This window comes from Erpetoichthys calabaricus, chromosome 6, assembly GCF_900747795.2.
Source record: "Erpetoichthys calabaricus chromosome 6, fErpCal1.3, whole genome shotgun sequence".
Lineage (NCBI taxonomy): Eukaryota > Metazoa > Chordata > Cladistia > Polypteriformes > Polypteridae > Erpetoichthys > Erpetoichthys calabaricus.
The window spans coordinates 144024472-144037627 of NC_041399.2; the positions used below are offsets into that span (position 1 = coordinate 144024472).

General features: G+C 34.0%; 1 protein-coding gene across 1 annotated transcript in view; it reads right to left on the minus strand.

Moving 5' to 3' along the window:
- Window positions 1-386: 386 nt before the first annotated feature.
- adcy1a (adenylate cyclase 1a) overlaps window positions 387-13156 on the minus strand; it is a 554748-nt gene continuing 541978 nt past the window's right edge. Inside the window, exons 19-20 of the mRNA XM_028803971.2 lie at window positions 9424-9548; window positions 387-8369 (exon numbers count right to left, since the gene is read on the minus strand). Of these exons, the coding sequence (XP_028659804.1) occupies window positions 8031-8369; window positions 9424-9548 (464 nt within the window). The 3' untranslated portion in view covers window positions 387-8030. The remainder of the gene's footprint in view (window positions 8370-9423; window positions 9549-13156) is intronic.

Consider the following 13156-nt stretch of genomic DNA (forward strand, 5'->3'; position numbering starts at 1 on the left):
TTTAATTTGGGAGTGCCACAGTGGCCTAGGGATCAGGGTTCTTTTTCATGGGGTCACTGGCAACTCTAAATAGGCTTAGTGTAATTCAAACTATTTTGAAATTCTCTCCTATAATACTGATATATTTTCTGAGAATTTTCAGGTACTGTAAGTAAGACAGAAGTTTTGAGGTAAGGCTGTTATACTCACTAATCATGGTGCCAGAGAGTAGCAATATGTTGCATATTGTTTTGCTACATGTAATTAACAATTTTACTATACTTCATGCATGCAATAGTAGCGACCCTATAAACTTATAAAGGTGTATTGTGCACAGGCAGAGATTTTGACACATACAGTAACTGAAAAGTAATGTACTCACACAAATTGAATCAAAGACACATTGATAAATTCAAGCAAGGATTTTCTTTACTTTTTCATAATATCCCATTTATCATAATAGTGCAAACACAGTATAAAAGTTGCAATAAGAAATGTACATTCACATATAACATTTTAATCAATCCACTTGTAACATAAAAAATAGGACAAATATTTAATTGTTCAGATTAGGTTACCAATTTTGAAAAAAGACTGGCAGATACTCTACAATATTGTATTGACTTACAAAATAGACCCGTATTAATTATGAAAATATCTAAATCACATTAAAAGCCTAAATGTTTACCAGTGATTGTATACCGAGATAAACTTATTGTAATGGTTACAAAAAATATTCAGTAGGCCACAATATTTAGAAAATATAACACCTTCAGCCTACTGTACATATTTCTCTTCTACGTCTAAAATATGCTCCTTGTTTGGCCCCTGAAGAACACACAGGCCACAGAAACTACAAAGCAGCACAAAGAGTAGTTTCTGTTGCACAAAAATTTTTATCATAACAGCAGAAACAGGTAGAACCTCAACAAACACAATGCATCTGTATCTGAAATTCATAAACACTGTGCCTTCATTGACAAGACTCATAATAATAAATGAAGTCAAGGCCATTCTCTCACGCTAAGCCTTTTTCAAGAGAAAAGTGCTAGGCACAGATTATGCCCAATTTGAAGTGCAAGCCTGCCCTTAATGAACAAGAGTGTGATATCGCGAGTGCAGCAAACACTACCAAAGTTCTTCTGATTTCCAGATGCTACAATGCTAACTACCGATAACTTTTTGGAGCGGCTCCTTCTAACAATTAAAATAACTGCGTAAAATGAGGCACCACAATAGAGGATGTTAGAAGACTTTGTGATACCACTAAGTGCGTTTTTACATTCAAGTAGTTATTTTCTGCCATCATGCATTACAACTGAAGCAAAACCGATTTGTTAGTCCATGCTTATTGACAGTATAGAACAAACAAAAAGAAAATAATAATAAAATAGTTTTCTGTATTGCAGCTATATTTGTCACTACCAAAACAGAGAAGACCATAGCTGCAATAACCCATTAAAAGGTAAGGCCGAGTACTAAACATAAATAACATGCTGAGAAACCAAGAGCAATGCTGCTGAGACACTGGTGGAAGAGACCTTTAACACATTATAGACTGTGCAAAATAAATAAACAAACAAACAAATACATAAATAAATATGTGGTTACAAAATTTTAATATGTGCAGTTTGCATTTCCACAAAAATATCACTTTAGCTCATAAAAATTGAAGGGAAGAAATTCTATTTCTAATCATTTCATTTTTTTAACTGCAAGAAATCTGAATATTATTAGATTATATTCACATTAAAAATGTACTGAGTCAAGGACATGCTGAAATATAAAAAATGACATTGGCAGTCAACTATCACATATTTATCAGTGGCATGCTTTTTCTGCACAGAAATACAAATGTTTAATAATAACTTTCCATACGCCTTTACAATTCTTATTAGAGGTTTGATAACCTTTGTGCAAAAAACAGATTTTGATATGCATCTGGAGAACAAATTTGTAATTGTGTTTGTTTATAGTATCCCATGTTTTACTAACATGACATGTACAGCTTATATAGTTTATTGCTATATCAACAAAAAGCAACTTGTGTTCCCTTTTCCTTTAATGAAAAAAAAAAACAGCATACTGGCATAATCCATTTTGGGAAGCAACTTCAACAGCTACCTGCAATTATTATGCATTTCAGATAAAACTGAATTGCACACAAAATGCAGTTTTTATGTTTTCTTCATATTGTATTGGAATACATCATAGCATTTATCCATACTACTTTGATGCAAGGACTGAGATCTTGAAATACCTGTGAAAATCAATTATTTCCAAACTAAGTCATAGCAAAAATGCCATGATTTGTCTTCTTTAAAGCTCACCTTGTTTAAAACATGTAACTAAGTATACTTATAAAACTTAAGACAACTAGATTAGTGAGTGTTTAAAAGGCAAACATGTTAAAACACTGTACAAGGTTAAAATAAATAAGGCAATAAATCACACATTAATAATAACCAAGAGCTATACTTCTCACTGCAATACCAAATAAAGTAAAAAAACTTGAGAAGTTTTAATATATGGGCAACACAAGAATTAGATGCACTCATTGAGTCCTCATATGCTTTCTGAGTTACCTCATGGCATTAAATTACAGTTTCCTCAAACAAAAGAAATTTTAGTTTATCCTATTACTGATTTATTTTAAATTAATCATAACACAAAATATTTATGGAACTTTAACACTTTGGAAAATATTAATGAATGATATTCTATTATTTAATAAAATAATACTTTTTGGAAGAATTCAACTTTTTAATTCCTGAGTGTGGACAGCAAATGGATAAACTCAGGTAGCTCAAGTCTTAATTTAATGAAAGGTAAATTAAAATGACAATTTCAACCCTTGGCAGAAAAAATTTCAAAAGCCATTTTCTGGTAGTGTGAGATGTTATTGAATCTTCAGGTTCAACTTTACACTTAAAGCACATGGAACTGGAATAGGCCAACACATCTCAGAGGAAGACACCTTATTAATGCAGCTGAGGTGGTTTACTTCACACAACTGATTACAGATTAGCAATAAAACAGCTTGTTGTTACTTATTATTACTGTAACTTCTCAGGCACACATCTGTACTCATATAAAAATGGTGCTATTTAAACAAGATTAGATTATTAGGGACTGTGCTTTGTAATATTGTGTAAATTATTCTCTATTGCCTCTGTTAAATACCACTACTCAGTATCTGTTTAGTGTTTAAAGACTTTTCCATTTTCTCATACGTTTACCCCTCCGTGGTGCATGTCAACAATAAATCTGTTGATTTAGATGTGCACGCACATTTTGCTTAAGTCTTTCATTTAAAGGGTTTCCCACATTAATCTTTCAGCATCATGAAAATGTAAATATATAACCCTCTCCTAAACCAAAGCACCAGAACTTAACGTCTCCTTATCATATTGATATTGACCAATTCATCAGGTATTCTGATAACATCTAGTTTTCTAGCTTCAGAGGCATCATGTCATTAACACGTTAGAATGCGTTTAGAATGAATCTCCATATTCAGAACTGCTACAATAATTTATTTCTTACTTTTTCATATGTTGAAGACGAGTGGGATTGAATATCGATGTGTACAGTGCTTGATAAAAAGAAACAAATCCTAATCTTAAATTATTAGTGTACATGTTTAAATGCAATGTCTCATTTGCCCAAATAAGATTTTGAGCACTGCAAATTTGCAAAATTACTGCAAGTATTTAAAAAATAAGATGATGAAATAGTCCTGTCTCTAAAATGGCTTGATGCATTACCACTTTTAAGGTTATAGGTAATGATCCTTTCCATCAAACAATATATTTCAAGCTTATGTTATAAAATATATAGTGATATGCCATTTAGTGCCTTTTATTTATGTTTTTTGTAAAGTTACTTAATTTCTTTAGAGGCTCAGGGAAAAACAGCAGCTGTGTCCTTATTGCAGTGTGAATCAAACATCTGAGCTGCATGAGAAAAAAATCTAAATTAATATTTTCTGGTTAATGCACCTTAGTTATGTACAGATTATTGTACCTTAACTAAACAGCATTAAAAGCCATTTTTTCAGATTAACTTTTTTTCTTTTTAAACTACCAAAAGGGCATGCGGGAATCATTTATTATACTGTATATAGTTTGCCATAAAATATTTTAGTTTTTTCTAGAATTATCTTAAAACATTCCATTAAAAAAATGAAGATTAGTTTCAGAGTGAGGGCAGATTGGGGTCATAGTGGTTAGCACTTTTACCTAACAGATCCAGTGTCCTGGTTTATGTCCTGTACTGGTTACCATATGGCTCTTACAAGTTCTCTCAATGACTGCATGGTTTTCCTCCACATCCCTAAAGCCACATGTGTTTTAGCTTTATTGCCAATTCTAAATTATCCTTCTTTTGGCATCAGCTTAAGTGTGTGTATGTACGTTAGTTGGTCCTCTTATGGGCAGGCACCCTGTTCAGGACAGGTCTGTGTCTTATACCTAAAGCTACTGGGAAAGGCACATAAACCACCCCCAGCAACCCAGCACAGGATTCTGTGGGTCTGAGACTTGTATGTACTCTGAACATGGTAGTATTGCTACTCTTGGGATGCCATATAATCCAGAGATATTATATTTGGAGAATGTATTGCAAGAGAAAATTATTCCCCTCATAAAAACTTTGCAATTGATCGTTCCACTATTGCTTTATATCACTGCTGCTCCCTACATGCTCCCAAAATTTTCTTCCAATTTTCTTTCTAGTTCCCCCTCACTGATTCTTTGTCATTATTTCCTTCTTACCACATATTTTCCATCTCCTAGGCCTCTCTATCAATACTATCCAGCAGAGGATATTGGCGATGTTCACATGCTAGAAAGTCCCAAACAAACACGCTCTGTCTCTCTCTGTGATCACTCTTGAAAATCCTTTCAATAATTTAATTCTTCTTAAACTCTCAAAGTTGTGAATTAGGTCATCTACTCCCAATATCAAGAATTGTTACCCAGCATGGGGGTAGCAGGATGTTCAACAGTTGGTGATGATGAGAGCTCAGTCTCACGTTTTTATCTTTTTTTATAATTTTAAATTTGGAGTAGTTGAAGGTCACTGCCCTCTGTCATTGCCACTCAGGTTACGAATAGCTCAGTCACTCTATTCCATAATCGTACTGTTACTCACAGCGTTTGGGAGGGGTGGGGAATTATTCTCCTAGTTATATATATTTTTAGTTATATATTTATTCCCATGTACACACTGATTAAAATTAATAAAAGAAGCAATTATTCTGTGCTTAACCTGTAATAGTGATATGCAATAATATGTTTATTTAAAGAAAGAAATTTGATTTTTTCAAATAGTGGGGTATGGTCTGACATTTAAGTCCCAGTCTCATTGTGAACTGGTTTGTGACCATTTCATACTTCTCTAAGAAAAAAGCCTATGCATCAGTAATTGTCCCTGTACAGTAAAGAATCCCACAAATGTGAAGGTTTCTTTCCAGTGGTTTGTTTCGGGTTAGATTTTTACACAGCTTTACTACAAGAACCTTTCATTTTCAAATGGCAAATGCTGCAGGATATGAGCCGAGATAAAAAGCAGACTCCCTTGGCCATTATACTGGTGATTTGTCCAGCATTTCATTTTCAACTGCTCATTGTACAGTGTTACTTTGACTTTTGTTTGCACATTTTTAGTAAATAAAAACAGCTCTTTGTATTGAAACACAGTTTATCCTTTTACATTTTAATTTTTCTTGCAAATTATGTCTGTTGGGCTGCAGTGTTCACTGGATTGGATTCTTTTGACAGCGCTGTATGTTTCTTTCTAAAAATACTTTAATTCCAACCATGCATATATGTAAATTGAATGAATTATTATATTTTTCTAAGTTAGATTCTTGTTTGAACAACTGAAGATGTTAGAAAAATGTTCTTTAAATGATATTATGCAAAAATGGCACAGGTTTGGCATGTAGCAACAAACTTATTTTCAATATTCATTTGTATATCAAAAATAGCAAATTTTAAACAAATTATCTGTTTAAAGAGGAAGAGTAAATTAAAAGATCAACCATTATAACAAATAATTATTATTAATTTTAAAATAAAAATGTAGTATTCATTCAGTTTTGATTCTTTGCGGTACACTAGAACTTTCTTTTTCGAAAACTATGTTATCATAAAATAAAAATGTTTCATAAAGAAGTTTCCCTCTTCAATACCGTGAAATGACCCATGTATAGCATTTAATATTCTGAAAAATTCCTTTACGCAAGACCACATTAACCTTCATGCGACTAAAGAAGCAAAACAGTCATGCTATTACCATTGTAGTTGTTATCACAGCTTTAGTAAGTTCCCTGATTTTTTTTTAAATTAATGTTGGAAATTACTTTTTTTATCATACAGTTTTGCACATTTAGAGGCAAGAATGTAAAAGAATGATGATCATTAACCCCTCTTTACCCACTACATTGATATAATGCAGTTCAGAAGAGTGATATGCAACAAATGATCTGCTGCTGAGGGTTGAATATTGAAGGTAAAAAAAAAATCCTTTTCAAAAATACTTTTAAAGTGATATTTTTTTAAATATATTTTCTGCTTGCCTATTTCACTTGATGCTGTAGAGAAATGCATAGATTTCCCTAATATTTTAATTTTTAAAACTACCTAAGGGGTCAACAAAATTCAAACCGTATTCATTTTAGATGACCTGGCAATTTTCTCACCCTGTATTAATGTATACAAAATGAATACAAGTAAACTAACAGACTATTTACAATGCAATAACAAGTTATCCAGGCTGCATATCCTAAATATGATCAGTTTTTGTAGTAACTTTTCTGAAATAAAGACTTCTCAGACATTTTAAGAAGAGTGAATAGTGTTTCCTTGTGTTATTATTATCTTATCTTTAAGTTATATGAAAGAGGTTAAGTTCACGTATATTTCACTATAAAATTTTCAGTTTCTTCCACAACCTTTCTGTAATCAGTCATATTTTAAATCATATTCTGTGCATTATTTATAATGGTTATTGAATCAACATTAAATATATGCAATCTTTTTTTTAGTGTACATTTAAATACAGTAATAAAATAAAGTCATTTCCTACATAGACATAAAATTATTGTTGAAAAATTACTTGAAATGCATTTGTATACATAAAAGTCTTTCATTTATGTTTAACTCATATTAAATATTATATTTTACTGTACCTACCTGCATTATGAATTTCTGCAGCAGCAGTGTTCCTTGCTTGCAATCAAGGAGCTTTCAAGAGTATTATGTAAACCCCTTTTCCTTGGCATATTGAACTTAAACTACCAGTTAAAAACTGTGGTTCATTCATACAGTATATGTATACTAAAACTTATCATATATCAACCCAAATGGAATGTATTTCTTTTGCGCCCAACAGAATGATATCCATTTTGAGTGTTTTTCCTCAGTTTTAGGTTAAGTTGTAACAGGATTCAACAGTAATTGTACTTAACAAAGCAAAAATGCTGGTTAACAAAAAAAATTACCAACTCTGATGTTAGCCCCCACTTTCATCCACTGAGCAAAAAAGGTGAGTTTGGTTTGTCCTGCTAAGAGCATGAGAGGCTTTACCTCCTTTTCAGATTACAGGAAGACTGCTTGTCCTCTATAGCTTCATTTTGTTATTATATTATCAATCCAATTTCTTTACAAGGGAGAGATATATAGGATACCTCTCGGGACATGCTCTGTACTGGAAGGATTATTTTTGTTGGAATTGTGCAGTGTGGATAAAACAGGATAAAGCACATTAGTATGGCAAAAACTGCAGTACCTATCCTAACAAAGTGTTAGCCCTTAATCCCTTCCCGAAAAGTTCTTCTAAGTGGAATCCAAACTTTTTCTTTGGTTGGATTTCAATGATCCATGGTTGTGCCTTTATCTAAGACCTTCTATTGAGAATTTAGGCATATCTGGATTTAAGATTTAACAAGTGAGGTGATATTTCCATAGAATACTGTCCGCAAAATGTTTTTTTTTTTGTCTGTTTTTAGTACCATAGATTTTTGTCTTGATTCAGAAAGGGTAATTTCATGCTTCTTTCATTGCTGGCACTGATGGAAGGTAAAGCACAGTCTGGTTTGTATGAGCACTGGAAGCTTGAAGAGTTCCAAGACCAGCTTTCACTGTGAAGCTTGCTACTGATGAGACCGAGGGGCAGCTTGTACCCAGCTTTGTCTGAATGTTGACTCTGCCAAAGGCATATGTTTTTCTTTCCAGACTTGTTGACCTTGATTGTGGACTAGTACTGTTCAATTTTCCTTCCAGGAAGTATGTCAGCATTTCACCTTTGCCTTTTACGCTTACTTTTCCTCGACATACAAAATCATAGTTGCACCTTTTGAGTATTCTGTACACATCTTCAGTTACCTGAAACAATTTGAAAGAAAACAATGCATAACTTATGCTATTAGTTTTACTGGTTTTTTTTTCTTTTTAATATGAAAGCTAAATATTTATAGTACCATAATATACCCACACTCACTAATACTGAGGCAGTTTAGAGCCCACAACCAATCTAATAATCACATTTTTAGAATGTGAGAGAAAACTGAAATACCCAGAGAAAGTCCACATAGAAACAGGTAAAAGATGTGATTGACACATTAACAATAGTCACCAATGTGTGGTGCCACCTTGTGATACAGATGTGCTGCATACCAACTGCAGCAGCCTTCCCCTGCTTCAGCATTTAATGTTTCCACAGAGATATTTGAGAAGTGTAGTGTTTGTCACACTGTCTGTGGGAATGTAGGTGACACCAAAATATACTTCTTTTTATGGTTCCAGCAAATGCTTTTATCTAGTTAATATTTTTATTTTGATTCTGCTTGATGTTATTATTCAAAAGTACTATCACTTGTGAAATAGACTTCATAACATATTTTTCCAAAACAATGGCCTGTTTCCTTGACCTTGTTATACTTTTCACTCTCTTGTTGTTTCTCTGCACCCAACCTTCTCCATATCAAACCTAGATAAACTTTTTTAATTTCCAGTACAATGTAAGTCACATATAACTTTTGTCTTGGTTCACTGTAGTCACTATTATGATTATCATTATTATTATGCACCACTGACTACATTTACTGTTGATTTCAAAGCCACATATCACTACCGATGATTATATATCTTTGACATTTAATAATATATATTTATATGCCTAAAAGCATTTTGGAATACATTAAAAATACTGTAGAATATATTATGTAGTATAAGAGGAAGGCCTAAGAGGAGGTTTATGGATGTTCTGAGAAAAGACATGCAGGTGGTGGGTGTAACAGAGCAAGATGCAAAAGACAGTACAATATAGAAGAAGATGATCTGCTGTGGCAACCCCTAACAGGAGCAGCCAAAAGAAGAAGAAGAAGAAGAAGGTATTTCATATGAAAATTTACACTTTATAAATGACATAGAAGCTTACCTGAATTTTTCCTTGAACTCCAGTGCTGTCCATTCTGCTAGCCACATTAACTGTGTTCCCCCATATATCATACTGTGGTCTCCGGGCACCTATTACCCCTGCCACAACAGGTCCAACGTTGATTCCTACAAGTGATGCATTTAAAATAAGAGCAGTGTTTTCAACTGAACTACAGCGCTTATGTGCAATAATTCTAGTGGAAATCTGCTTCAAATAAAAGAAAGTCATTGTTTCACATTGAGGGGAAATCAGTAAGGATACATTTATCTGAAATTCTAGATCATAACACAATGCTATTCTTTATTTTGTATTAAAAAATGTAAACAAACACATCTCTCAAATACATTTTCACTGATAAACACGACTAAAAAATTTCTTGCAGTGTATTTACCTTAGTCGACTATTTTTGGTGGCTTGTAAAAGCTTGCAGCCTTTCTACTATCCTATCAGCAAAGAGAGCTGGTTATACATAAAACACTGTGCAAGTCTCAGACCGCATAATGCAGCAGTAAAAATATTGCGATTTAAATGAAACATTTGATTATTTGTATTGTCAAAGCGTCACTTTCACAAAAAGAAGTAAAATAAACCACAATATAGTTTAAAGAGGGAGAGACAGCAAACCATACTTTCATCTTTGCTGATTATTATTCAGAAACCCAGGAAAAGAACACTTTTTTGATGCAACAGAGTCCCACCAATTTTGTTTTTTTTATGCACGTTTTCTTTCTGATACATTTATAATAAAATTCAAATGGTGTCTGTAATGAAAATCCTAACATGAAAAAAAATATTTAAGAAAAGGTATTTTTAAAACACTGCTCTTTGGAGACAGCTGATATATTAACTTTTCCCTTATAATGAGCTAACGCATTCTTTCAGGACTTTGTGGTGCCACAGAGAAAGAAGCACAGTAAAATAAATAAATAAACTGACAATAAACAATGCTAAATTTTAATATCAAATGTTTCTTCATTAATATTCAAAATATGTGTCTGTCATCTGACCTTTTCCAGAAACACCTTTCGTGTTTAAATATCCAGCTTCAAATAAGAATTGACTAATAGATTAGCAAGCTATAGACATAAAAAATGGGAACAAAATTCTACAATATTGCCAAATGGTGCTTTTGGATACACATGAATATCAACTCTGTCTTTGATATCTCCATCTTTCGAAACTATTATCGCTGACAATTCGTCACATGTTGGTTTATTATATATGTGTGCGTGATCTTTCAGATTCATATAGAAATCCAAGAAAACTTCCTTGTCAGTGTTTTTCAGATAAATTTTGTGTAAAGTGCGATACTTTTGGACATATGGATTTGTATCCATTATTGGCTGTAGAATTTCTAATATGTCTTATCGTTTAACTCTTTCGATTCTATGTTACATTGCTTCTCTGTGATCATAAATATAAACCTGACCGAATTGTGGTTTCTTTGAAAATAAACTTGTAGTATCTTTAATTGTTGCGGGACCACAGATTCTCATAGCGTATGGTCCTCAATCATGTAAATCTATGTTTTCAGCATTGAATGATGGTAACTGATATTTTGCCTGTAGTGTTTGTGGATTTCACTTTCACCAAATAATAAATCTTTTATTTCACGCGTCTTTATTGGGAAGACTATGAACTAGTTTTCCCTGATGGCAACACGAATTAGACGGTCTACAAGTCTCCGACTTAAACTTTAAAGCCGAACAATATCTACATACTTCTATCATATCACCTATGTCCATATATTCAATCTATTTTTGCTGTTCCGTTATTACACCAAGTAATAATTTCCATTTGTTAGCGCTAATGTGATCTTTAGTGCCAGTTTTTTGAGACTTTTGAATTTTAGTACTTTCATAATCTCTAACCTGCTCTGGATATGTATCGTGCCAACATTTTTGAACCTCTTTACGACGTTCTACTTTGTCTTCTACTCTTTGTCTTTTATTTCCGCCCCTGCTTGGACCTGTTAGGTTTTCAATTCCACTTGGTGCGGGCTGATTATAACTTTCCTTATTTTCCGAATTTGCACTTAGATGATTAATGTTCTTTTTTGAATTCTTTTCTCTCGAAAGCTTTTGGGCCTCTTTTCAACGCGCTGCCCTTTCTTCTTCGCTTAGTCGTTGACGTTTCATCTAGAATGTATAAAATTATTGTCCAGAAAAGGATTACATCGAAGGAAACTAATAAATTGTATGTCTTGTATTAAAATGAAGAAAAGGTAAAAATTTATAAGAGCTGAGAACACAGGAACTGTGTCTGACAATAGCTTTCACATGAATGAGAGGCGACTGGACCGTGGGCATGGTTAAATCTCTTGGCACAAATTCTCGTCTCGTAGGACTTGAAATTATCTCTCTGAAAAAGTCTTGTCTCGTCCCAGGATTTTTTTATATAATAGAGAGATGTGTCTACAGATTAATTGGAGTCCATCTGTGCCAAGTTGAAATGACTGGACATTGTTTAGGAAGGCACACATCTGTGTGTATAAGGTCCCAAAATTCACAATGCAACGTCCTCACAGGTGGCGCAGTGGTAGTGCTGCTGCTTTGCAGTAAGGAGACTGTGGAAGATTGTGGGTTCGCTTCCCGGTTCCTCCCTGTGTGGATAGCGCTTTGAGTACTGAGAAAAGTGCTATATAAATGTAATGAATGAATTATTTTGGGACAAAAACCAAGTCATGATGTCCAAGAAACTCTCTGTAGACCTCCACAATAAGCCTGTGATGATGCATAGATCAGGGAAAGGGTATAGAATCATATCTTAAGCTTTGAAAGTTCCCAGGAGCACAGTGGCCTCAATAATTATGAAATACAAGAAGTTTGGAACCACCAGGATATTTCCTATAGTTTGCTGTCCAGCCAAACTGAGTGACCAGGCAAGAATGGCCATGGTCAGGGAGGTTGCCAAGAACCCAATGGCAGCTCTAATAAAGCTTTAGAAGTCCTCTTCTGAGACAGCAGAACATGTTGGAAGAAGAACCAACTAAGCGCTCTATCAATCAGACGTTTATGGTAGAGCAGATAGACTGATGCCACTCCTGAATAAAAGCCATATGACAGGTTTAACACATCTGAAAGCATGAAGAAAAACACTTTTTGGTCTGATGGGGCAGAAACTGGACTCTCTGAGCAGAACTCCAAGCTCTATATCAGGCAATGACCAGGCAGTGCTCACAATCTGTTTAATACCATCCTTATGGAAAAGCAGGGTCATGACAGCATCAGAATTGAGGAAAGGATGACTGTAGTCCATTACAGAGAGGTCCTTGAGGAAAACCTGCTCCAGAATGCCCATAGCCATAGACTGGGCCCACGGTTCACCTTTCAGTATGACAATTACCTGACGCTTACAGCCAAGACAACACTGGAGTGGCTTCAGGACAAAACTCTGACTGTTCTTGACTGGCCCAGCCAAAGCCCACACTCAAACCCCATAGACGATCTGAGCAGAGACCTGAAGATGGCAGTTTACAGATGATTCCCATCCAATCAAATGTAGCTTGAAAGAATCTGCAGGGAAGAATGGGATACACTGTCCAAAACTGTTATTGCTGCTAAAGGGGCTTCTATAAAGTACTGAATTAAGGGCCTGAATACTTATATGAATGTAAGATTTCAGCTTTGGATTTTGAATAAGTTTTCAAACCTTCCTAAAAATGTGTTTTCACTTTGTCAGTATTGGTTATTGACCTTGAGGATGATAATACCATTTATTTACAATTTTTCAT